Genomic DNA, 27,382 nt, shown 5'->3' with positions numbered 1-27,382 from the left:
TGGCATTCTGGATGGGGCACCCGGAAGAGGTGACAAATCCACTCTGTGCCCAGCCTTGTTTAAAAACATGGGCAACCCCAGATGCGTATCAAGAGTCTTTATAAAGTTTGGCCCTTTTATCCTTGGCTAAAATGCAGGTTCAAATGAAAGCAAAAGTTTCTCCTTTTGGGCAGGGACTGGGGTCAGGACAGCGCTACTTTTAAGCAAGTGGTCGTCGCCGACAACGGAGTACCCACAGAGGCGTTCCCCCGTCTCAGAGACTGTGGAACTGCCGTTCATGCAAAGGCTTAGTTGTGCCTTTGAATCAGGTGCATTGAGGGGACGGAGCGTGGTGAAGTGAGAAAATGGTTCCGGAACAGGTAGTCTTGAGAAGGCTTAGTAAACTCAACGGGGGTCGTCTCTAAAAACGTAGCGGGGTTCATGGCAGTACAGTAGGCAAAGGTGAGGAGTGGGTAATATTATTTGATAGCGACTCAGTCTGGCTCGAATAAGATGTTGTGTTTGGTGGGAGGTCAGCAGAGCTGCAATAGCGTGGAACGAATACACTGTACAGATGATGTAATGTTGGAAGCAGCCGTCACCAGGGAGTAAATGGCCGGGAGCATCTGCGAGCTAATCTCTGGCTACAGCATCTAACTTGTTGGAATAGTAGGCAACAGACCTACATCTGTCCCCATGAGCCTGAGTGAGAACTTCAGTGGCGCAGCCTTCAAAAACATTCACAAAAAGCTAGATCGAACGGTCATAGAGTGGGCGGCCGAGCGCGGCCCTACTCCAGCGAGTTTGCTTCACTTTTGCAAAGGCATGTTTCTGTTGCTCAGTAAGAGACAAAGGCCCCTTAAGTGTACTGGAAGCCAGAAGGCTCAAATATCTAGTATACCGAGCAACAATGTTAATCCACTGTCTACAAAATTTAACCGGGCCAAGGGAAGCACACATGGCTTTCGGCGTCAAAGCCGGATCTACCCGATGCAATGGCGCAATTGACCATGAACTCAATAAAACCATGAAACAAGTGGTACTTCATCAAATTTCACTCTTTATTCATAACATGCTGTGGGGAAATTACAGACAAATCAAGGAGCCAGTCTGGGAATTCCACCCCGACTTACAATTCTACAGTTTTTATAACATTAGTCGCAGGAAATATTACAATTACGCGAATTCAAACAATGTTAGAATAGTTTCGATCACATGTTAATGTGCAATTAGATGTAAAATCATTATTGGTTAGTTTACATGTATTTTTGCCAAAGCTATCTTGGAGCAACAGTAGTTACCTATATTGGCACCTCGCAAAGACGACACTTCACCCTTCTCTCGAAACATCCTTTCCCAATTTTAGCTATGCCTTGAGATACTCCTTTAATCATTCTATACCCATATTTAGTTATATTTTGCACTTTTAGAGAAAATGCCTAATACGTCACATGTTGCTGGGTCGAGTTTCTTTCTGACTACTCAGCAACATAAAGTAACTATAAGACAATTGATCATAAGCCAATCATTGTCCCCCAGCCCATCCACCTATTTACGTATCCCTCTACCTAACTTTCCCTATCCATTATCATTCCCCCCTTTTATCATTCCATGATACCAAATAAACGGGGGTCGAAAAGAGCATCGTCATCAGCCTCTCCGTGAAAATTCTACAGCCAGTATTTAGGCAGTTCATCATCACACAACACACAACAATTATTACAAAGAAAACAATCAGCCCATGTAGTAGATTAGCCCCCGCATCCCAAGGTCCTCCTAGCAACCATCCTAACCAAATCTCTCCTGTCTTAAGACCTTCCCTGAAGTCATCTAGCTGTTTCTTTATAGACTGAATGGCATGGGTTACATTGTAGGACCCATCAGTAACTTTTCTCTCGTTCTATGGCGCAGTCCCCTCCATTCTGGGCCGATTTATAACCCACTGCATACCTGGTTTTCTGTGCATAAAGTCGCAATTTCATCAGTTTTCTGTTAACAGCCTTTAGGCCTTCCACTGTATTGTTTCCCATTGCCGTTAGCCCACAAATAATGTTGTTACCGTTCTTTGCAGGTATGACCCCTGACGCACCCCCTAGAGAGAAAGCACTCAGATGCCCATAGCCCAATGAAGAGCCCAGAGTAACATAATTCCTCCAGTCAGCACAAAATTCCTTGCTCACGACCCTGGCTGTCAGTCGTCGTTCAAAGTGGACCTTCAGGGGCAGGGAACAGAAAATGGTCTAATGGTCCCTACCTCAAAGAGGGTAGGTAGGGTGTTGGTGGCCGAAGTATAGGTGCCGCTAAAACCATATCCCGCCTTGGCCGGAGCAAGAATTCTCAAGGATTAATTTCTGATCATACCATGAACTCTCCTTGGGATACAGGTAGGCATATTCAAATCTCTCTGAACCTGCTGACAAATGCATCCCATTACAATATCCACAGACACACTGAACTCCCCAAGTGAGGGGCGCACATTTTTCTTTCATACATTCGCGAGAATATTCCCTTGTCTATCTTACATCGGCCGTCCAAACACGGTTTCTCCAGGCAAGGTATTTCCCGGGGTTCTCTGGAGAAGACACATCCCCATCCCTTCCCCGTGAAACAGAGGGCATAATCCCTGTTGCTCTTATAGCGTGCACTAGGTAACTGCTCTCGCTTGTCCTCTGTTACACGCCGTTTGTAGGTCCTGGCACAATCAAAGGCTCCGTCATTGTCACCACCTATGCCTATTTTCTCAATACAATATCCCCGAGCCCCTCTACGAAACTTTCACTCTATCCCTTTAAGTTCTGCCTTCTTTGGTTACAAACAGTGTTTAACAAACAGTGGTTGTACCAAAAGATTGCATGCAGTACGATTACCGTCCAGGCGTTTTGTTTATGAGCTTGATAAAAGCAAGTTTTCCTGTAAGGAATGAGTTGCAACACACAATAAAGAAATTAGTCCACAAATGGTTAATTGCGGCCAGAGAGCCATCTTTTAGAGTCACTGAGCTGTATCCAACGTTCCTGGTCTTGTACTTTAACTGCCGTCGGTGTCTGCAGTAGTATTTGGAACGGTCCTTTCCAGCGGGATCCAAGTTTGAGAAGCTCCCAATCCCTGATCAGCACCGAATCTCCAACTTTTAGCTCCGGCCACTCCGCTTCTTGCCCTCTGGAATCTAGAGTATTTTTTATCTGTGAGTGGGGAAATTTTAGAAAGGATGTTAATTGGCGATAGTAGTTCTGACATTCGTCCACCATAACATTAAGGTCAATTTGCGCGGGAGGTTGCATGTCAGCATCCCATGGGGACCTTACAGGACGCCCGTAAACAATTTCGGCTGCAGCTACCCCTGTAGTGGAATGTGGGGTAATTCTCATATGGCATAAAGCTAATGGAAGTACATTCAGCCAGCTCAGTCCGGTTTCGCATATAAATTTAGTCATCTTATATTTCAGTGTGTCTTTAGCCTGTTTCACTGTCCCTGCAGCCCTCGGGTGGTAGTCACAATAGAACTGTTTTTCAATGTGCAGCACCTCACATAGCTATTTATTTTCCCCCCACAAAATGTGTGCCATTGTCCGAACATCATTCTGGGTATCCCGAATCTCGGTAATATTTCTGTAAGCAACAACCTAACCACCGTGCAGGCTTTATTATTAGTGGTCGGAAAGACTTCATTCTATCTACTGAAGACAGCAACAATCACTCTACAGTACTTACAACAGTATACATGAGGTAGCTAAATAAAATCAAGCTGCATTCATTCAAAAGGACCACTTGGCAAGCGGGTATTTCCTGAGCCACAGTTTACTCCCTTTCCCTCATTTGTCTTTTGGCAAATCAATCAGGCTTGTATTTTTGCTGTGGCAGCATCCTCCAGTCTTGAGGCTCGCCAAGTGTGGAGCAAATTATTATTCATTCCCTTCTTGCCAAGGTGGGTGTCCGTATGCAGGCAATCAATAAGCAGCGGTAACAAAGAATCAGGAATACATCCTTGGCCAACTGGTGTATGGCAGAGGTCTGTGGGCACCGAATACGCACATCCATGAGTCTTACAGAGTTGTTTCTCTGAATCAGGGCGTTCCGCTGGAGTTTCAGAACTATAGACATGTCTGGAGTGCCCGGCGCCCTTAACGATTTAGTCGTGCTTAAGGCCAATCGCTCTGCAGTGGCAACTACAATAGTCGCAGCCTGTGCAGCCTGTGTGGCTGGTAAGTCGGCCCTGTTGTTCCCTTGAGTCACTGCAGATTCGTCTGAGGTGAGCCGAACTTTTAATAATGGCCAATTGCTCGGTGAGGAGTATAACCTAGAGTAGTTTCTTTACATACATGGCATTCTGGTTGGGGGTCCCGGAAGAGGTGAGAAACTCACGCTGTGCTCAGAGTTGTCCAGAATCATGGGCCACACCAAATGTGTGGCGAGAGCTTGTATAGACGTTGACCGTTTTGTCCTTGGCTAAAATGCAGGCGCGAGTGAGAGCAAAAGGATCTGCTTTTGGGCAGAGTCTGGGGGCTGGATAGCGCCACCTTCAGGCGTGTGGTCGTCAGCGACCACGGCGTATCCGCAGAGGCGTTCCCCGGTCAACTGCCGTATATGTAAAGGATAAGTTGTGCCATTGGAACAGGTGCATTGAGACGTCAGCGCGTGGTGAAGTGAGAAAATGTTTCCGGAGCAGGTACTCATGAGGAGGTTCAGTCAACACAATGGGGGTCGTCTCTAAAAACTTAGCGAGGTTGATGGCAGTACAGTCAGCAAAGGTCAGGAGTGGGTCATTTAGTAATGCTATTTCATAGCGACCCAGTCTGGCTTGAATAAGATGTTGGGTTTGGTGGGAGGTCAGCAAGGCTGCAATAGCGTGGGACGAATACACTGTACAGATGATGTGACGTTGGAAGCAGAAGTAACTAGGGAGTAAATGGCCGGGAGCATCTGCGAGCTAATCTCTGCGCTACAGCATCTAACTTGGTGGAATAGTAGGCAAAAGGTCTACCCTGTCCCCGTGAGCCTGAATGAAAACTGTAGTGGCGCAGCCTTCGAAAACATTCACAAAAAGATGGAACGGACGTTCATGGAGTGGGGGGCATGGAGCAGGCGCCCTCGAGAGCGATTGCTTCAATTCCGTAAAGGCCCGTTTCTGTTGCTCAGTTAGTTCCCGATGCCCTTTAAGTGTACTGGAAGCCAGAGGCTCAAATGTCTAGTATACACAGCAACATTGGTAATCCACTGTTTACAAATTTTACCAGACCAAGGAAAGCACACATGGTTTTCGACGTAGTTGGCGGGGTGCGGGGGAGGTCGCGGGGATCAAGGTCACCCTTTCAGGAGTTGGTGCATTTCAGTTGCGCTCGAAAGCGTTCCCAGAAATCTCACTTGCGTTGGGCTCTCCGTACCATGTGGGGATTAATCACGTAACCTTACAAGTGCAGCCATTCAGAAGTGCATTGGTGTCCTGCTCATTTGCTGTTTCTGACAGGCTGGCCAGTGGGAGGTCGTCTACGTACTGACTTACCGTAAGCCCCCCGGGAAATTGTAAATCTCTCAGCTGCCTATGCAAAATCTGCGAGAGAATGGTGAGCGAGTCCACAGACCCTTGGGCTAACCGAATCTAAGTGTACTGCTGACCTTGAAAGGTAAATGCAAAAAGGTATTGCGAATCAGGAACCAGGGGAATCGCAAAAATACATGCTGCGATCTACTATGTTAAAGACCTGGGTGTTCCATGGGATGCTTCTTATAATCGGAGCGGGATTAGGAACTACGGGATGTATGGGCTGCACAATTCCATTAATCTTACGGAGATCCTGCACTAGCCGCCAATGTGGCCTTCCCGGCTACGGATCCAGCAAGATATTGCAAGGGGATTGGCACGGGACTAGAATGCGCTGCTTGCAGAAGGATTCAGTGAGATGGGTTATGTCTTCAAACGCCTCCTTCTTGAGAGGATAATGAGATATAGATGGGAACTGAGTCCCTTCCCGAACGTCTATTTTTAACGGAGGGACCGAGCTGACAGCGACCTTCAATTTTGGAGACAGCCCAAAGATCCTGTACAGTTTCATCAGTTGACATGTGGCTAGGGTAATGGTACTGCAGCCAGCCCAGGACACTGAAGGGTTGTTGGTAAAAGGTGAGTGTCATATAAAACATAAAAATCTGTGGCATGTCTACCACTGCTAGATTAGCCTCTCCTTCGAGTTTGTTGGGCAAAAAGCCCAACTCCATGGGTTGGTGTCCCTCCGTGACGGTGAGGGTCTAGTGGGGAGAGACCAATCCCGATTGGTGCTATAATTCCACGGGCACCTCAACCAGCAGAGCCAAGCCCTCCTTTCCTTCCACAGTACCGTAAACTGTCTCAGGGACAGAAACCCCAAGATAAGGAGAGTAAATAGCCTCCGATTACCGTGAATTGCTCAAGAGGTAATATGCTAGAGTCACACGGTGATCAAGAGGTGCTTGCTCATAAGTTAATAGGTCGTCCCCTGTGATATCATGGGACTACGACTGGGGTGAGTGGTTGACCAGAAATCCTTCCGGGAATCAGAAATACCGACTGGAAACCCGTCATCATAAGCACTGGATGCGCAGGTGGAAGGCGCATAAAAGATTTCGGCCGGCTAGATTGAACCCAATGTCCGGGGTCATAGCAAACCGTACCGCGCCTTGCCGTTCCCAGTAAGATACCCGCAGGGGAATGGTGAGCGAGTAGGATTTTTCCTTTCCTGCCAGGCCACTTAATTTTAAACAAGTAATCTGACAGAGCAAAGCTATGCTGAGTAAAACAAGAAACCCATAGGGTTGATGCAGTGGCATTGGTGTCCACCATAAAGGCTATGATTGCCCTTCTACGGGCAGACTGATAATCGGCTGGCTTCGGGGTGGCATGTAAGGGCAGGGAACTGTCGTTGCCCTCCTTCTCCGCCCCTATTTTCATCGGCTAGTCAGGAGGCAAAGGGATTGTCGGCTGTAAAGTGCTGGCGCATGCCGGGCTGCCTTGATTGATGTTGGCGCTGGGGGCAGTCACACAGCCACTGATCAGCCGCACCGCAACCATAGCACCCGGTAAGACTAACATCTCTCAAGGCGGGTGGCTGCTGAGTAGGTTGGGAGCAGCGGTACCTTGGTCCTGTGTAGCCCCTACGGGTACCTCGACAAGGGTGGGGTATGGGGTGGTTCGCGGGCCGAAGCCTGAGGCCCATTCGGGGAAGTTATATTCCCATATCCATAAGGGGCCACCCATCCGGACTCCCTTTGTTATCCTGCACTGTGCGGCTGCCTTTATTGTGGCGCGGCAGGACGCGGCATTTCTTGCTTTAGTCTGGTTGGCCTGGAATCCCTACTATGATTCCAGAAATTCTCAACTGCCCTTTTCATCTGCTGTTTATTCTTATCATGCCAATCCATAGCATTAATTCTCATAGTCTTGTGCAGATCCTCGCGGAGACACTGCAAAATCATCGTGTTAAACTGGTGCGAGGTATTACGGGCAATATAAGCAGCATCCCCTGCATAGGTTGCATGGACATTGCAAAAGTGAGCCCAGAAATCGCTGCCGTCTTACCCCGCCTTAGGGTAGCACTCAATGGCCTTTGTAACGTCTACTGGCTGCTGCAGTGCCTTTCGCAAAGCCCGCCGAATCATATTCACCTGATTTCCTGACTGTGGAACAACCTGCTCGAACGCCTGCCAATCTGGATGATTTCCTAATACCTCCAGCCATCGCTCCTGTTCACTAGTGGTGAGGGACATGCAACACAAACTAAAGAGTTCCCGAAAGAGTTGCCTGGAACATTCGTATTGTACCAATCATAGAGTCAATAAATCCCTCACGTTCATTTTTCCTATTTGGAGACTGATTCATTATCAAACACATCTCTGGGGGCTTCCAGGTAGTACAGACATTTATCGTTGGCCGCTGACCCGCTTGTCTAGCATTAGGATTAGGCAGAGTGCGCATAGGAAATTACCTACGATGTGCTCTATTTGTGGCAGGGGCTGGTCGGGGTCCTCAGAGGCATCACTACCCGTGCCTGAATCTTACTCCGTATCTGCCTCAGGTTCCACGAGGGGTCCATCACCTACAAGAAAGTTTTGTCGTCCCCTACTCTGGCGCCTGTTATCCTGCCTTTGCCGAATTGTCCCCTAGATCGGGTGACTATCGGGCTTGAGGAGGGCGTATTCTGGGGTTGGGCGGCGGTAGCGTTATATGGGGGTGGCAGTGCTGAGGGTTGGGTTCGCCAGGCTTCCTCCATCTCAGGCTCATTATCGTCAAACAGAATGGGCAATCCAGACAGGACAAGAGGTACCTCAGTTTTTCCTTTGCCGGCTTCGCCTTTATCTTGTCGCCTGTACTTAACCGCCTATCTTTCGTCTCCCTATCCTGTTTTACCTTATTGTGATAACCCTCACACAGTCCTTTTAATTTCGCCCACCATTTCATATTTCCATCATAGACATTTACAATAATCCCTCTTCGACGTGCATTGTGCTCCCAACTACTTTGCTTAGATTTGTTAATTCTTCGACCGTTTTTCTCCAATTGGACATTAAAACCTCCCATTTTTGTCCAGCTTTACATTTCCAAATTGCTTCTTCTGCCTTTAGACATTGGTCCAAGTCCCAGGTCCCACCCAAAGGCCAAATTTCACTACACAATTTCAGATTCAGGCTCCGGAAATCATTTTCTCTCTCCGGGTCATCTTTACATAGTTTAAGTAATGGCGTCACGTGTGTATCTGCAGATGCTGGAAATAAATAAAAACACAAAATGCTGTCAGAACTCAGCAAGCCAGACAGCATCTATGGGAGGAGGTGGTGATGACGTTTCGGGCCGAAACCCTTCATCAGGAGTAATGGCGTGTTATGTACAAACTTATCTAATGTTTGCCCCATACTTCCTAATAAAGTGGGTCAGCCGCCTCCTTTTCTCACATCCACTTCAGGGTCCGGACATTCGAGTTGGAGATTTCCCCTCTTAACAACCAGTTTAAGGCTGGATGCTGATACTTCGGAGTGCAGATTTACCACCAGATAACCTATAACGCCCCTTCCCCGTTAATCTTTTGCCGTGTCTCCCTGCATCCACTTCAAGTCCTGACCTTCGCCTGGGGGATTTCCCCTCTCAACAACCGGTCTAAGGCAGGATGCTGAGACAGGCAAATTATTGCAAGCCTACTCCAAAACATATTTACAATGTAAGTATAGACTGAAGGGGAGAGCCTCTTCCCCTGTGTTTGGCCAAGCTTCTGTTCTGTCCTTCTCTGGTAAATTTACTGTGCTACACACCCCGGCCCCCACGTCAATTAAGATGCTCACCAGCTTCAAATGTAAGTCACTGTCTATAACCCACTGCCCAATTCGCCGCGATGCACCCAAAGAAAAATTTAATAGATCACTGATGATGATCCACTGCCCCATTCTTCAGCACGCACATACTTCAATACTCACAATACCTCGTAAACTTTAATACTCGCAATAATCCCTATACCTAGTCGGGTCCTGTATCTACCCAAATCCGCTGACCTGTGGCAATATGGCGATCTTTAACTCAGGTTTCAGAAGGAGTCCGTCAGAGAATTATCCGCCAGACGAAGGGGTCGCCGAGGTGGACAATTACTGAGAGAAAGCAAGGTCAATCTTTCCTCGTAGGCCCAATCCGTCTCAGGTCACTGCCACCCAGCAATCACTGACCCTGTCACACGGGAATACGTCGTCCTGCCTGGCTAGCCAAATTTTCAAAGGCGGATCAACCCGACGCAACAGCGGAAGGTACCACGAACCCAACACAACCATAAAAGAAGCGATACTTCATCAAACTTCAGTCATCATTCATAGCATGCTATTGGGGATATTACGACTGATCAAGTAGCCAGTCTGAGCAATCCACCCCGACAGACAATTCTACACTTTTTATAACATTAATCGCAGGAAACCTTACAATTACGCGAGTTCAGGCAATTTTAGAATGGATTCGATCACATCTGAATATACAATTAGATGTAAAATCATTATTGGTTATAAATAATTATTTTTTGCCAAAACAATCCAGGATACAACGCTAGTTCCCTACATTGGCACCTACCCCTGACGCTTCCCCCTTCTCTCGAACGTCCTGTCCCATATTTGGTTATAACTTGAGATACCCCTTTAAACATTCTATACCCATATTAATTGATGCTTAGCACTTTTAGAGAACAATGCCAAGTATGTCACCTGTTGCTGGGTGGAGTTTCTTGCTGACTGCTCGGCAACATAAAGTGCATATAAGACAATTGACCATAAGCCAATCATTGCCCCCAATCAATCCGGCTATTTACCTATCCATCTACTTAAGTTTACTTCACTCTACGTCAGAAGAACTGGATGCTGAATTGGCATTCAACTCAGAACAGCTCTTGGGTAATTCCCCTGAACAATAACTGTATCATTTGTGACACCGTGTTCACAAAACCTCGTAGGGGAATGCCACTGAGAGCACGTGAGTCGCACTGAGCATAGGGCTTTCTTGCAGAAACGGAAGAGGGAGGGTTGGATGCGGATAAGAGGGTGTATTCAATCGTCTGACGGATAGAAAATAAAATTCTGTTGATATAAACGGGACACACGGGTGGTCTTTTCCGTCCCACGTGCTGGGGTAATGGACAATTCCGATTGCGTCCGTAGCATTTTGGAGAGTGTGCAGGCGCAAGCAGTGTGTTGGTACAAAGTGTCTGCAGAATGGATTTAAAAGATTTAACAGAAAACGGTAACGCAGGGAATTGCGCATTATGGCAAGTGGCATGCCTCAGTATGTGTAGAAACAGAATGATTTCTCTGGCTGAGAGTTTGGAGCACGGAGGGCATTGCTTCAGATTCTTGCATCATTGGAATCTATTCTGCGGGCCGTTTGAACTACACAGAAGCGAAGAGTTGCAGCTTAAGGACCACTATACTCGCACAGTCGTTTCTACCAGCTATTGAAGGAGAGATTAAACGAATGTTGCAGGGGTAGAAACCGAAGGGAATGGGCTTCGGATAAGGCAGATGACGAACAAGCAAAGATAGGATGCAGTCAGACTGATAAGGGGGCAGGCTGATCGAAATAAACTGCTGCCGGCAGAGTGCATATCAGTGCATTGCGATGCAGAATTAAAAAGGCCTCTCAATACTGTTCTTAAAGTCCTATCAAGTATATAAAACGAGTGTGCTCGCAGATTATCACTCATACAGAGACAGATGCCAGGGAATAACACAGTTCTGCTCTCCCTCCATGGGAATGTTACATGTACCCACGCTAACTGCAGTCAATAGTATCGTATCTCAAATCACATGCGGCGCTGTAGAATCACCGACAATATTTACTGCACACGCGTCCTATGTCAGCCAGAGAATGTAGTAATATGAAGGGTTGCTGTGCTCAAGCTGGTCGCTGTAATTTGCCACTGTATGCTATCATGTGGGGATCATTACATACATTCACATCGTTTTACACACAGCAACTGGAAGTGGATGGCCGAATTATTAAAAGGTAAACTCTTCATTATTCCCAATAGAGAGAAAAAAGGAAGAAATATGTTTTTAGTTCTCTGCCTATCATCTGTACAATTCACTCCCGCATCCTGTCCGTGACTGCAGTTATGACTACCCCACCCTGGGAAAGAACATTCCCCAAGGGCGGATTCATTTCCATTGCATGCAACATCATCCATCCAGATCTTGCCGCTGCCTTGCCCGAGGTGTGCACTGGCTATTGCCGCTGGTCCAGAAGGGCAGCCCAACTGTCTGCAGACAAAGTTGGCCTCGTCAGTTCCCCATCCATCGTCGCATATCGTTCCCCACTGTGAATTGTACCTCACTTCCACTTTCCCTGAACAACGATTGCTGCCGCCTACCAGCCTAATCTCGGGCTCTAGAATGACATTCAAATAAGAAATTACTCTGTGACGCAGAGGTACCTGCATTTTTCAGAGTATCGCTTCCAGCTTCCAGCTGAGTACATTTCCACGTTCCTGACTATAACACAGCATGTGAGTGTTTGCTCAAGCGGAGCCAACATTGCTGGAACGCTGATTGGTGGCATAGGCCGAAAGTGAGAGTGGTATTGTTATGCGCTGACTGAAAGGAGTCTTCAACACGGAAGAGGACCTTACTCTGGGTAAGTTGACAGTTCTGCCTACTGTAGTTTAAAGGACTCTTGCGTGTTATTCCCGTCGATGTTAGAGTCAAGCAGCCTCACGGGCAACTACATGAGGGTAATGCGCATCCAGCTGCAGCAAAGTGAGGACTGTATTATGGATCGACAGCAACAGCTGCAGGACCTTCAGGATGTAGAAAGTGTGGCGATCGTCAATCGGAGGTTTTGGGTAATATCCATAACTGATGAGCAGGAGCCTGCAAACTTCCTAGCTGTCACTGGAAGGAACTGGAAGGTGAATAGGATTTCAGCTCACAGCAACTCTTGGGTAATTCCTCTGAATACTAAATTAGCATTTTGGACACTGATTTCCAGATAACCTCTTAGGGAAATGCCATGGAGATCACGTGTGTCGCACTGAGTATGGGGCCGTGTTGCATAACCATAAGTGTTAGAGTCGGGTTTGGGTTAGAAGGTGTACTCAACAGTCAGTCGGAGCGAAAATGAAATACTGTTGATATGAAAGGGACACATGGGTGCTATTTTTCCCTACCAGGTACTAGGGTAATGGACAATTTAGATCATGTCCATAGCGTTTTGGAGAACGTGCGGGAGCAGGCAGATATGTTGGTTTCCGCAGAATGATTTTCCGCAGATGAGTTTCCACGGAATTGATTTAAAAAGCTTGACAGAAGGCTGAGACACAGGGAATTGAGCATTTCTGTGAAGCTTCAGTGTGGGTAAAAACAGAATGATTCGGCAGATAAATGTGTGCCTGAGAATTTGGAGCAAGGGTTAATGATTCAACTCATCGGTTTATTGGTATCTCTTCTGAGGGACGTATGACCTATGCAAAATCGAAAGGATGCAGCTGAAGACGATGGGGACCACTATACTCTCGCCCTGGTTTCTATAGTCTATTGAGGAGAGTTTAAGCGAATGCTGCAGGGGGGTAGAAACCGAACATAATGGACTCAGGATAGGGCAGATGATGTACGAGCAAAGATAGCGTGCAGGTAGATGATAGAAACAAACTGCTGTCAGCAGAGTGCATATCCGTGCATTAGGGACACAGAATCAAAGAGCGTCTCAATACCGTTCTCAATCTCCTAAAAAGTATAAGAATAGAGTGTGCTCACATATTATCAATCCTACAGAGACAGATGTCAGTAAATCTCACGTATTAGTGTCCCTCCACATGATTGTTACAAGTTGTCACGCTAACAGAAATACCAGCCAATAGTACCGTAACTCAAATCAGATGCGGTCCAGTATAATCAACTACAATATTAATTGCACACCCGCCTTACGTCAGCAAGAGAATGCAGTCAACATGACGGGATATTGTGCTCTCACAGGTCAAAGATATTTGCCTCTGTATGCTATTATGAGAGGATCAATACATAAATTCATATCGTTTTACTCACAGCAACTGCAAGTGCCTGGCCTAATCATTTAAAGATAAAATTTTCATTATTCCCAATAGAGTGAAAGTAGGAACAGGGATGTTTTTAGTTCTATGCCTACCTCCTTTACAATTCACTCCTGCATCCTCACTGTGACTGCAGCCATGAATACCCCATCCTCGGAAGGAACATTCCTCAAGGGCGGATTCAGTTCCTTTGCATGTAACATCATCCATCCAGATATTCCCGCTGCCTTGCCCGAAGCTGGCACTCAGTATTGCCGTTGCGCCAGAGGGGCAGCCCAACTGTCTGCAGACAACCTTGGCGTCCTCATCATCCCACAAATCGTCGCATACCGTTCCCCACTGTGAATTGTGCAAAACCTCCACTCTCCCTGAACAACGATCGTTGCCGCCTACCAGCCTTATCTCGTGCTCTGGAATGAAATTCAAAGAACAAATTACTCAGTGACGCAGAGGTACCTCTATTTTTCAGAGGATCGCTTACAGCTGAGTTCGTTTCCACGATCCTGACCATAACACAGCATGCGTATGTTTGCTGAAGCGGAGCCACCATTGCTGGAGCAGTGATTAGTGGCATAGGCCAGTCGTAAGAGCGGCATTGTTCTGCGTTGGTTGAAGGTAGTCTTCGACATGGAAGAGGACCTGGCTCTGGGTAACTTGACAATGACATTTACTGCAACTTAATGGCCCTTTTCGTGCTATTCACGTCCGACATTGGAGTCATGGAGCTTCACAGGCAAACACATGAGCGTGAGGTGCATCCAGCTGAGCTACTAGGAGTCTGTATTACTGACCGAGAGCAGCAGCTGCAGGACCCTCATTATGTACGGAATAGATTGGAGATCTTCCATCGAAGCTTCTGTGAAGTAGCCTCAACTAAAGTGCAGGAGCCTGAAAACACCCTGAATGTCACTTTAAGTAAATGGATGGTGAAAAGTCATTCAGCTCAGTGCAGCTGTTGAGTTATTCCCCGGAATAATAATTATATCGTTTTGGACACTGTTTTCCACATAACCTCTTAGGGGAATGCCACGCAGCCCTCGTGTGTCACACTGAGTATGGGGCCGTGTTGCAGAAATGAAATTATGAGAGTCCGGTGCTTGTGAAAAGGGGCATTCAATGGTCAGACGAATCGAAAATAAAATTCTGTTTATGTGAAAGGGACACACGCGTGGTCTTTTCCATCCCAGGTGCCCGTGTACTGGCCAATTCCGATCGCAACCATAGGATTTTGGAGACGGTGCGGGAGCGGGAAGATGGGTTGGTAGAAGAGACATTCCGCAGAATGGATTTAATGAGCTGGAAAGAAGACTGAGATGCAGGGATTTGAACATTACTGCCAGTGGCATGTGTTGTAGTGGGTAGAAACGGAGTGATATGGCAGATAATTGCGTGGCTGAGAATTTGGAGAAGAGGGGCTGTGCTTCAGCTTCTTTGATCATTGTGATCCCTTCTGGGAGCCGTTTGATCTATACAAAAGCGAAGAGTTGCAGCTGAAACCAATTAACCAATTATCATGCGCATTGAATTCTTCAAACTATTGGGGAGAGTTTAAACGAACGTTGCAAGGAGGTAGAAACCAAAGAGAATAGGCTCAGGATAGGGCAGATGATGAATGAGCCATGATAGCGTACAGTCAGGCTGAGAGGAGGACAGGCAGATGATCGAAACAAACTGCTGCTGGCAGAGTGCATATCAGAGGATTAGGGGCGCAGAATCAAAAAGCGTCTCAATACGGTTCTCAAATTTCTGTAAAGTACAAGAATAGAGTGTGCGTACACAGGATCACTTCTACAAAGAAAGATGTCAGTGAATACCACGGTTCTGCTCTCCCCACACAAGAATGTTCCATGTTGTCACTGTAACAGCGGCCCATATACCTGTCAATAGTATCGTAATAGGAACACGTCTTACGTCAGCGAGTTAACGTAATCGTATGAAGGGTTATTATGCTCGAACAGGTCGCTGAATTTGGCCCCTGTATGCTATCATGTGTGGATCAGTATATATATTCACGTCGTTTTGCTCACAGCAATTGCAAGTGGCGGGCCTAATTATTGAAGCACAAAATTCTCGTTATTCCCAATAGAAAGAAAGAAGGAACAAAGATGTTTTTAGTTCTGTACCTACCATGTGTACAGTTCACTCCAGCGTCCTCTCCGTGATCGCAGAGATGAATACCCCAACCTGGGAAGGAACACTCCCAAAGGGCGGATTCATTTCCCTTGCATGCAACATCATCCATCCAGATGTCCCCGCTGCCTTTCCCAAAGTGTGCACTCGCTATTGCCGCTGCGCCAGAGGGGCAGCCCAACTGTCTGCAGACAACCTTGGCGTCTTCAGTTCCCCATCCATCGTCGCACACGGTTCCCCATTTTGAATTGTAAAGAACTCCACTCTCCCGGAACAACGATCCGTGCCACCTACCAACCTTATCTCGGGCTCTGGAATGACATTCAAAGAAGGAATTATTTTCTGACGCAGAGGTACCTGTGTTGCTCAGCGTGGCATTCACATCTGATTGCAATTCCACGTTCCTGACCATAACACAGCATATGAATTTTTGCGCAAGTGGAGCCAACATTGCTGTCATGTTGATTGTTGGCAAAGGCCAGTAGTGAGTGTGGTATTTTTATGCGTTGTCTGAAAGGGATCTTTGACAAGGACGAGGACCTGGTTCTGGGTAATTTGAAAGGCCTATTTACTGTAGTTTAAAGGCCCCTTGCTTGTCGATGTTAGAGTCATGGGGCCACACGAGGGTGAGGTGCGTTAAGTTGCATCTGCTAGAGGACACTAGTACTGCTCGTGAGGAACAGCTGCGGGACATTAGGCATGTCGGGGACAGTGAGGAGATCGTCTGTTGGAAGTTCGGGAAATAGCCTCAAATACAGTGCAGGAGCCTGGAAACTGCCTGACTGACACTGGAAGGAACTGGATAGTGAGCAGGAATTCAGCTCAGTATTCCCGAGTAATCCCCTGAATAATAACTTATAAATTCGGACTCTGATTTCCAGATAACCATGTAGGGAATGCCACGGAGACCACGCGTGTCGCGCTGAGTATGGGCCGTGTTGCGGAAACGAAGGAGTTAAGAGTCGGATGCGGGTTAGAAGGAGTACTCAATAGTCAGACGGACCGAAAAAGCAGGCTTGGATACGGAAGAGGAACTGACCCCGGGTAACTTAACAGGGCCATTTACTGTAGTTTAAATGTCCCTTGCTTGTTATTCACGTCGATGTTAGAGTCATGTGGTCACACGGGAAACTATATGAGTGTGAGGTTCATCCAGCTGTAGATACTAGAAGACTGTATTGCGGAAAAGAGCAACAGCTGCAGCACCTTCGACATGTAGGGAACAATGAGGAGATCGTCCATCGGAGGTTCTGGGAAATAGCCGCAACTAAAGGGCAGGAGCATAAAGGTTGCTTGTCCCTCGAAGGAATTGGATAGTGAATATGTATTCAACTCAGAGTAGCTCTTGGGAATTTCCCTGAATAAAATCAATATCATTTTGGACACTGTTTTCCAGATGACCTCATAGGGGAATGGCACGGAAAACACTTCTGTCGCAATGAGTACAGGGCCGTTTTGCAGAAATGAAGGAATGTGAGTCGGGTGCGGGTGAGAAGGGGCACTCAATAGTCAGACGGATCGAAAATAAAATTCGGTTGATGTAAAAGGGACACACGTGTGGTCCTTTCCCTCCCGCGTGTTCGGGTAATGGACCATTCGGATCCCGTCCATACAATTTTGGAGTGCGCGTGGGAGCATGCAAATGTTTGCTAAAAAGAGTTTCCACAAAAAGGATTAAAAAAGCTTGACAGACGGCTGAGACAGAGGTAATTGAGCAATACAGACAGTTCCATGCGTCAGTGCGGGTAGAAACAGAATGACATGGCAGATCAATGTGTGGCTGAGTCTTTGGAGAAATAGTTTCCTGGATCATTGGGTTGCCTTCTGCGGGCCGTTTGACCAACTCAAAAGAAAAGGCTGAAAGCTGAAGCCCATGTGGACTACGATACTTGTGTACAGTTTTCTGGCAGCTTTTGGGGAGAGTTTAAAGCAATGTTGAGGGGGTATCGAAACAAAATGCTTCCAGCAGTGTGCATATCGGTGCATTCGGGTCGAAATATCTAAAGGTGTCTCAATAATGTTATCAAAGTCTTGTAAGATTAAAAATAGAGTGTGTTCACACATTCTTACACCTACAGACACAGATGTCAGTGAATACCACAGTTCTGTTCTCCCTCCACATTAATGTAACAGGTTGTCTCTCTAACTGCATTCCCTATACCAATCAATAACATCGTAACTCAAATCGCATGCGGTGGAGTAGAATCACCTACAATATTTACTGCACATGCTTCTTACGTCAGCGAGAGAATGTAGTCACATGAATGTCTATTCTGATATAACAGCTCAATGAAATTCGCCACTGTATGCTATCATGTGTGGATCAGTACATAAATTCACATCGTTTTTCTCACAGCAACTGCAAGAGGCTGGCCTAATTGTTAAAAGACAAAAAGTTTGTTATTCCCAAAAGAGAGATAGAATGAACAGAGATGTTTTTAGTTCTATGCCTACCTTTTGCACAAACCACTCCCACATCCTCACCGTGACCGCAGTTATGACTACCCCACCCTCGGAAGGAACATTCGGAAATGGCGGATTCATTTCCATTGCATGCAACATCATCCATCCAGATCTCTCCGTTGCCTTGCCCGAAGTGTGCGCTCAGTATTGCCGTTGCGCCAGAGGGGCAGCCCAACTGCCTGCAGACAACCTTGGCGTCTTCAGTTCCCCATCCATCGTCGCATACAGTTCCCCATTTTGAATTGTACAGCAACTCCACTCTCCCTGAGCAACGATCGGTGCCACCTACCAACCTTATCTCGGGCTCTGGAATGAAATTCAAAGAAGAAATTACTCTGTGACGCAGAGGTAGATGTATTTTTGGAGTGTCGCTTAGAGCTGTGTAGATTTCCACGTTCCTGACCAGAACACAACATGGGAATATTTGCTCAAGTGGAACCACCATTTCTGTAGCAGTGATTGTTGGCATAGGCTAGTAGTGTGAGTGGCATTCTTCGGCGTTGTCTGAAAATGGTTTTCGACACGAAAGGGGACCTGGAACTTCGGAACTTGTCACCTGGTTCTGGGTAACTTGTCAGGGCTATGTACTGTAGTTTATAGGTCTCTTGCGTGTTGCTCCCGTCGATGTTAGAGTCATGCAGTCACACGAGCCACTATATGAGCGTAAGCTGCATCGTGCTGCAGCTACTAGAAGACTGTATTACGGAACGTGAGCAACAGCTGCAGGACCTTCGACATGTAGGGGACAATGAGGAGATCGTCCATCGGAGGTTCTGGGAAATAGCTGTAAATAAAGGGCAGGAGCCTGAAGCCTGCCTGAGTATCACTGGAAGGATATGGATGATAAATAGGCATTCAGCTCAGAGCAGCTCTTGGGTAATTTCCCTGAATAATAACTGTATAATTTGTGACACTGTTTTCCGGAAAACCTCTTCGGTGAATGCCACTTAGTCTGACTGACTGTGGGCCTTTCTTTCAGACATGGAAGCTGGAGAGTCGCGTGCGGGTAACAAGGGGTTAGTCGATAGTCAGACGGATCAAAAATAAAATTCTATTGATGTGAAAGGGACACAGGTGTTGTCTTTCCTCTCCCTGGTACTAAGATAATGTACTCTTCCGACAGGGTCCATAGCATTTTGGAGAGCGTAAGCCAGCATACAGGTGTGTTGGTACAAAGAATGGATTTAAAAAGCCAGAAAGAAGGCTGAGACGCAGGGAATTGATCATTATTGCATGCGTCAGTATGAGTAGACACAGAATGAGTGGCTGAGAATTTGGAGCAGAGGGGCAGTGCTTCGGCTTATTGGATAATAGGTATCTTTACACGGTGCTGTTCGGCGTATACAAAAACCAAGGGTTGCAGCTGAAACTGATTAGTACCAATATTCTCGGCACTGGCTTTTACCAGCTATTGAGGAGAGTTTAAAGCAATATTGCAGGGCGGAAGAAAACGAAGAGAATGGGCTCAGGACAGAGCAGATGATGTACGAGCAAAAATAACGTGCAGTCAGACTGATTGGAGGGCAGGCAGATGATCGAACCAAACAACTGGCAGCAGAGTGCATATCAGTGCATTAAGGACCCAGAATCAAAAAGCGTCTCAATACTGTTCTCTATGTTTTATATAGTATAAGAATTGAGTGTGCTCACACGTTATCACTCCTCCAGAGAGGCATGTCAGTGAATACTATAGTTCTGCTCTCACTCCACAAGAAAGCTACAAGTTGTCACACTATCAGCAGTCCATAAACCAGTCAAAAGTATCGTAACTCAAATCGCAAGCAGTGCAGTAGAATCACCTGCAATATTTATTGCACACCCATCTTAGGTCAGCGAGAGAATGTAGTCGCATGAGGGGATATGGTGCTCGAACAGGTCGAAGAAATTTCCCTCTGTGTGTTATTATGTGAGGATCAGTACATGAATTCAGATCGTTTTACTCACAGCAACTGCATGTGTCTGGCCTAATCATTTAAAGATAAAATCTTCGTTATTCCCAAAAGAGAGATAGAATGAACAGAGATGTTTTTAGTTCTATGCCTACCTTTTGCACAAACCACTCCCGCATCCTTTCCGTGATTGCAGTTATGAATACCCCACCCTCGGAAGGAACATTCTTCAAGGGCTGATTCAGTTCCTTTGCATTTAACTTCATCCATCCAGATCTTCCCGCTGCCTTGCCCGAAGCGTGCATTCCCTATTGGTATTCCGCGAGAGGGGCAGCCCAACTGTTTGCAGACAACCTTGGCGTCCTGATCATTCCACAAATCGTCGCATACCGTTCCCCATTGTGAATTGTGCCTCACCTCCACTCTCCCCAAACAACGATCGTTGCCGCCTACCAGCCTTATCTCGTGCTCTGGAATGACATTCGAAAAAATAAATTACTCTGTGATGCACAGGTACCTGTATTTTTCAGAGTTTCACTTACACCTGAGTTCAATTTCACGATCCATGCTGTGATAACACAGCATGCATATGTTTGCTAAACTGGGCCCCCGTTGCTGGACCGGTGATTATTGGCACAGGCCAATCGTCAGAATGGCATTGTAATAAGTTGGTTGAAAGTTGTCTTCGACACGGAAGAGGACCTAACCTGGTTAACCTGACCTGGCTATTTACTGCAGCTTCACTGTCCTTTGCGTGCTATTCAAGTCGGACATTGGAATCCTGGAGCACCACAGGCAACGACATGAGCGTGAGGTGCATTCAGATGAGCTACTAAGAGTTTGTATTACGGATCGAGAGCAGCAGCTGCAGGACCTTCGTCATGTAGGGGATAGTGAGGAGATCGTCCATCGAAGCTTCCGGGATGTAGCCCCAACTAAAATGCAGGAGCCTGAAAAGTCCCTGGCTGTCACTTGAAGGAACTGGACGGTGAAAAGTCATTCAGCTCAGTACAGATGTTGAGTTAATCCCCTGAAAAATGTTTAAGTCGTTTTGGATACGGTATTCCACAAAACCTCTTATGGCAATGCCACGGAGACCTATTGTGCCGCAAGGAGTATGGGATCGTGTTGCAGAAAAATTGTGAGAGTCGGTTACTTTTGAGAAGTGACACGCAATAGTCAGGCGAATCGAAAATATAATTATTTTTAAGTGAAAGAGACACACGGGTGGTCTTCTCCCTCCCAGGTGCTAGGGTCATGGCCGATGTTGATCACGACCATAACGTATTGGAGACGGTGTAGGATAGGGTAGATGTTTTGGTATGAGAGCCATTCGGCAGAATCGATTTAAAGAGCTGGAAAGAAGGCAGAGATGCAGGGATTTGAGCATTACTGCCAGTTGCACGCGTCGTCATGGGTAGAAACGGAATGATTTGACAGATAAATGTGTGACTGAGAATCTGGAGCAGAAGGGCAGTGCTTCAGCTTTTTGCATCAATGGGAACTCTTCTGGGAACCGTTTGACCAATACAAAAGCGAAGGGTTGCAGCTGAAACCGATTAACCAATTGTCACGCGCATTGGTTTCTTCCAACTGTTGGGGAGAGTTTAAACAAATGTGGCAGGGAGGTAGAAACCGAAGAGAATGGGCTCAGGATAGGGCAGATGTTTTATGTATTGCTCGGCCTCCACAGGAATGTTACAAGTTGTCACACTAACGTTAGTCCATATAGCAATCAGTAATATCGTAACCCACATCGGATGCGCACCGAATCAAAAATAAAATTCTGATGATCTAAAAGGCACACACGAATGGTCTTTTCCCTCCCAGGTGCCAGGGTGATAGCCGTTTCCGATCGCGACCATAGCACATTCGAGACGGTGCAGGAGAAGGAAGATGTGTTGGTGCAAGAGACATATTGCAGAATGGATTTAAAGAGCACGACAGAAGGATGAGACTCAGGCAATTGAACATTACTGCGATTAGTGCGTATCACTGTGGGCAGAAAAAGAATGATGTGGCAATGAAACGTGTGGCTGAGAATTTGGAGCAGAGGGGCAGTGCTTCAGCTTCTTGGATCACTGGGATCTCCGCTAAGGGCCGCTTGACCTACACGAGAGGGAATGATTGCGGCTGGTGGCGTTTCAACCAACATTCTCGCGCAATGGTCTATTCCAACAATTGGGGAGAGTTTAAACAAATGTGGCAGGGAGGTAGAAACAGAAGCGAATGGGCTCAGGATAGGGCAGATGATAAACCAGCAATGAAAGCGTGCAGTCAGGTTTTTAGGAGGGCAGCAGATGATCGAAACAAACTGCTGCCAGCAGAGTGCATATCAGTGCTTTGAGGACGCAGAATCAAAAAGCGTTTCAATGCTGCTCTCAAAGTCCTATAAAGTACATTAAACGTGTGTACTCACACATGATCACTCCTACAGAGACAGACGTCAGTGAATATTTATGTTTTGCTCGGCCTCCACAGGAATATTACAAGTTGTCACACTAACATTAGTCCATATAGCAATCAGTAGTATAGTAACCCACATCGGATGCGGTGCAGTGGGATCTCCTACAATATTTACTGCACACACGTCTTAAGTCAGCGAGAGAATGTAGTTATATGAAGGATTATTGTGTTCGAACATCTCGATGAAATTTGCCCCTGTATTCTATCATGTGAGGAACATTGCATAAATACACATCTTTTTACTCACAGCAACTGCAGCTGACTGGCCTGACTATTACAAGATAAAATCTCGGTTATTTCCAATAGCGAGAAAGAAGGAACATAGATGTTTTCAGTTCTATGCCTACCTTCTGTACAATTCACTCCTGCATCCTCTCCGTGACCGCAGTTATGAATACCCCACCCTCGGAAGGAACATTCCCCAAGGGCGGATTCATTTCCATTGCATGTAACATCATCCATCCAGATGCTCGCGCTGCCTTGCCCGAAGTAGGCACTTGCTGTTGCTGCTGCGCCAGAGGGGCAGCCCAACTGTCTGCAAACAACCTCGGCGTCGTCAGTTCCCCATTCATCGTCGCATACCGTTCCCCATTGTGAATTGTACAGCACCTCCACTCTCCCCGAACAACGATCGCTGCCGCCTACCAGCCTTATCTCGAGATCTGGAATGACAATCAAAGAAGAAATTATTCTGTGACGCAGTGGTAGCTATATTTTTTAGGGTGTCGCTTACAGCTGAGTTCATTTCCACGGTCCTGACTATAACACAGCATCTGAATGTCTCTCAAGCGGAGCCACCATTGCTGGAGTGGTGATTGTTGGCATAGGCCAGTAGTCAGGGTGGCATTGTTATGCATTGTCTGAAAGGAGCCTTCGACACGGAAGAGGACCTGGCTCTGGGAAAACTTGACAGTGCTATTTATTGTAGTTTATAAGGCCTTTGCTTGTTATTCATGTCAGTGGTTGGAGTCATGAAATCCCACGGGCAACTACATTTGCGTGAGGTGCATTCAAATGCAGCTCCTGGAATTTCGTCCAACGGATCGGGACCAGTATCTGCATGACCTTGTTATAAGTTAAGCGTTGGGAACGGATCCAAATGCAAGACACAGGCACTGAAGTACTAGGGGAAGGACCATGTGTGTCAGAAACCAAGGGAAGTGGGGGAGAAACAACGCTGGAAAAGACTAGGGTGCAGGGTCTGGTCTAAGACTAGACTAGGAAAGTGGTACCTGGACGAGGAACTAGGAACTGGGAACTAGAAACTACGAACCCGGACAAGGGCTCCGAGCCAAATCCTGGACAGGGATACGTTTCATGTGTCTTGACTCGGGCGATAACTCCGGATCCAATCCTAGACGTGGCAAGGCAACAGGACTGGACGTGGGAGCAGGATGCGGGATGATAGGACTGAACGAGGATATGAAGCTCAGGCTTGGTCTTGCTCGAGGGAGAGCAGTAACGCAGAGCCTTGGTCAAGGGAGAGCAAAGCAGAATCGGGGCGAGGCGTAGATGGAACAAGGACACTGGCCATTAACGAGACTAGGACTCAGGGCGTGGGCTAGGACTTGGAGTAGGACACGGACTGGAACCTCCTCGGAGCCTTGGAGACGGACTGGAACCTCCTCGGAACATCGGACACGGAATGGAACACCCTCGGAGAACTGGATACGGACAGGAACCTCCTCAGAACCTTGGACACGGAATCCAAGATCTGCTGAGCCTTGGAGACGGAACAGAACCTTCACAGAGCCTTGGACAAAGAATGGAACCTCCACAGAACCTTCGATTTTAGCACAGGAACAGTGAGGCTTGGACTGAAGCACAGGGACACAGAGCCGGGACCACTTCTTGGGAACCGGACGTAGGGCCGGGACTTTAAACAGAGTTCGGTCCTCTCCTTGGGGAAAGGACATTGGGCCAGGACTCATACACGGACACTAAACACAGGGTCACAAAACTACAGTTCCAAACTCAACGATAAATAGTCCCTTCTGTTGGCCTGGCACGACTCCGGACTCTTTTCAGAGCGGGCAACGTCGAGCGGGCAGCGGAGTCCGTGGAAGCAGAGACCTGGGCTCTGGCTAAGGCGGAGTCCGTGGAAGCAGAGTCCTGGGCTTTGGCTAAGGCGGAGTCCGTGGAAGCAGAGTCCTGGGCTTTGGCTAAGTGGGTTTCGGCGTAAGGGGACTTCGGTAAGCCTGTGTGATTGCTCGCTGAGGGGAAGAAGGTAAGGTCGCTAGGAGCTTTTTAGACTTATTCTATTAATTCAGTTCAGGTATGGGGGAGACAGTCAGAGCAGTGGTGTGCTCCATATGCAGTATGTGGGAAGTCAGGGTCAACACAGTTGTCCCTGATGACCACACCTGCAAGAGGTGCGTCCAGCTGCAGCTCCTTTCAGCCCGAGTTAGGGAGTTGGAGCTGGAGCTGGATGAACTACGGATCATTCGGGAGGCAGCGGCAGAGATAGATAGGAGTTATCAGAAGGTAGTCACACCAAAAAAACCAAGAGGTAGTCATGTCGGTGACGGTCCAGAGAGGCGGGGGAGCAGGCAGAGAGAGCAGAGCACCCCTGCGGCCATTCCCATTAACAATAAGTATACCGTACTGGATACTGTTGATGGGGATGACCTAACAGGAATGAGTTGTAGTGGTCCTGCCTCTGGCACAGAGGTTGAACCCTCAACTAGAAAGGGGAGGAGGGAAGAGAAGAGAGCGATGGTTTTAGGGGTTTCTATAGTTAGGGGGGCAGATCGGGAGTCTCGGATGGTATGTTGCCTCCCTGGTGCCAGGGTCCGGGACATCTCAGATCGGGTGCAGGCTATTCTTGAGAATGAGGGCATGAACCCAGATGTAGTAGTCCATGTAGGGACCAACGATGTAGGTAAGGTGAGTGAGGGGGTCCTGCTTAGAGAGTTCAGGGAGTTAGGAGTGAAGCTGAAAGGCAGGACCTCCAGGGTGACAATCTCGGGATTGCTACCTGTGCCACGTGCGAGTGAGGCGAAGAATAGAATGATTATGCACATTAATACGAGGCTGAGAGCATGGTGCAGGAAGGAAGGGTTCAGGTTTTTGGATAATTGGTCTTTGTTCCAGGGACATTGGTATCTGTTTCGAAGGGACGGTCTATATCTGAACCGGAGGGGTACTAACATTCTTGCAGGAGTGTTTGCCAGTGCTGCTCGGGGGGGGGGGGGGGGGTTAAACTAGATGTGTGGGGGGGGGGATCCAGATCCAGAGGGTTGGTCAGAAGGAGCATGGGGTAAAATGTGTAGAAGGTTTGGGTGATCTTAAGAAGGTCATCACAATTCAGGGTGCAATTAGCCCGATGGAAGTTCAAGGAGCTGGGTTAGGTACTGTAGACAGTGTCTTAAGGAAAGAGAGGAGGAATGGGCTAAGAATTCTATAATTGAATGTGCGTAGTGTCAGAAATAAGACAGATGAGCTTGAAGCTCAGATGAAAATGGGGAACTACGATATAGTTGGGATAACGGAGACATGGCTGCAAGGGGATCAGGCCTGGGAATTGAGTGTACCAGGGTATACGTGCTATGGTAGAGACAGAAATATGGGAAGAGGGGGTGGGGTGGCCCTGTTGGTGAGGAATGAGATTCAGTCCTTAGCAAGAGGTGACTTGGGAACAGGGGAAGTAGAGTCTGTGTGGATTGAGCTGAGCAACAGTAAGGGTAAAAAGACCCTAATGGCTGTTGTGTACAGGCCCCCAAAACAGTAGCGTGGATATTGGGTACAAGTTGATTAGGGAGTTAACATTGGCATGTGCTAAAGGTAATGCAGTCTTTATGGGAGATTTCAACATGCAGGTGAACTGGGAGAATCAGGTAGGTGCTGGACTCCAGGATAGGGAGTTTGTGGAGTGTCTAAGGGATGTATTTTTGGAACAGCTTGTACTTGAGCCAACCAGGAACGAGGCTATTTTCAACTTGGTGATGTGTAATGAACAGGAATTGATAAGTGATCTTGAAGAAAAGGAGCCATTAGGAAGTAGTGATCATAACATGATAAGTTTTTATCTACAATTTGAGAGGGATAAGGGCAGATCAGAGGTGTCAGTGTTGCAATTAAATAAAGGAGACTACGGAGCCATGAAGGAAGAGCTGGCCAAAGTTAAATGGGCGAATGCCCTGGCAGGAAAGACAGTGGATCAGCAGTGGCAGATATTCTTGGGCATAATACAAAAGATGCAAAAGCAGTTCATTCCAATGAGAAGGAAGGATTCAAAGAGGGGGAAGGGGCCACAGTGGTTGACAAAGGAAGTCAGAGATTGTATAGCATTAAAGAAAAATAAGTATGACACGGCTAAGATGAGTGGGAATACAGATGATTGGGAAAGTTTTAAGGAACAGCAGATCTTAACTAAAAAAGCAATACGGAGAGAAAAAAATCAGGTATGAGCTCAGTCTAGCCAGGAATATAAAAGGGGATAGCAAAAGCTTTTTTAGCTATGTGAAGAGAAAGAAGATAGTTAAGAACAATGTTGGCCCCTTGAAGAATGAATTGGGAGAAATTGTTATGGGAAACAGGGAAATGGCAACAGAATTTAATGAGAACTTTAGATCTGTATTCACCAGGGAGGACACAAGCAATCTCCCAGATGTATGGATGGGCCAGGGTCATAAGATATCAGAGGAATTGAGACAGATTGACATTAGGAAAGAAACTGTGATGAGTAGGCTGGTAGGACTGAAGGCTAATAAATCCCCGGGTCCAGATGGTCTGCATCCGAGGGTTCTAAAAGAGGTGGCTCAGGAAATTGCGGATGCATTTGTAATCATTTTCCTATGTTCCTTAGATTCAGGATGATTTCCTTAAGATTGGAGAGTGGCTAATGTTATCCCACTTTTCAAGAAGGGAGGGAAGGAGAAAACGGAGAACTATCGCCCTGTTAGATTAACGTCAGTCGTGGGG

At 47.0% G+C, this 27,382-nt stretch overlaps 1 protein-coding gene across 1 annotated transcript in view; it reads right to left on the bottom strand.

The window, feature by feature from the left end:
* Positions 1 to 1,063: 1,063 nt before the first annotated feature.
* Positions 1,064 to 27,382, bottom strand: part of LOC132380688 (deleted in malignant brain tumors 1 protein-like) — a 97,140-nt gene continuing 70,821 nt past the window's right edge. The window contains 8 exon segments of the mRNA XM_059949674.1: positions 1,064 to 3,161; positions 13,607 to 13,921; positions 15,639 to 15,899; positions 15,902 to 15,952; positions 16,808 to 16,908; positions 18,017 to 18,410; positions 20,149 to 20,463; positions 22,807 to 23,121. Of these exon segments, the coding sequence (XP_059805657.1) occupies positions 3,007 to 3,161; positions 13,607 to 13,921; positions 15,639 to 15,899; positions 15,902 to 15,952; positions 16,808 to 16,908; positions 18,017 to 18,410; positions 20,149 to 20,463; positions 22,807 to 23,121 (1,907 nt within the window). The 3' untranslated portion in view covers positions 1,064 to 3,006.

Source organism: Hypanus sabinus, chromosome 24, assembly GCF_030144855.1.
Source record: "Hypanus sabinus isolate sHypSab1 chromosome 24, sHypSab1.hap1, whole genome shotgun sequence".
Lineage (NCBI taxonomy): Eukaryota > Metazoa > Chordata > Chondrichthyes > Myliobatiformes > Dasyatidae > Hypanus > Hypanus sabinus.
This window is presented reverse-complemented; position numbering and strand designations above follow the sequence as displayed.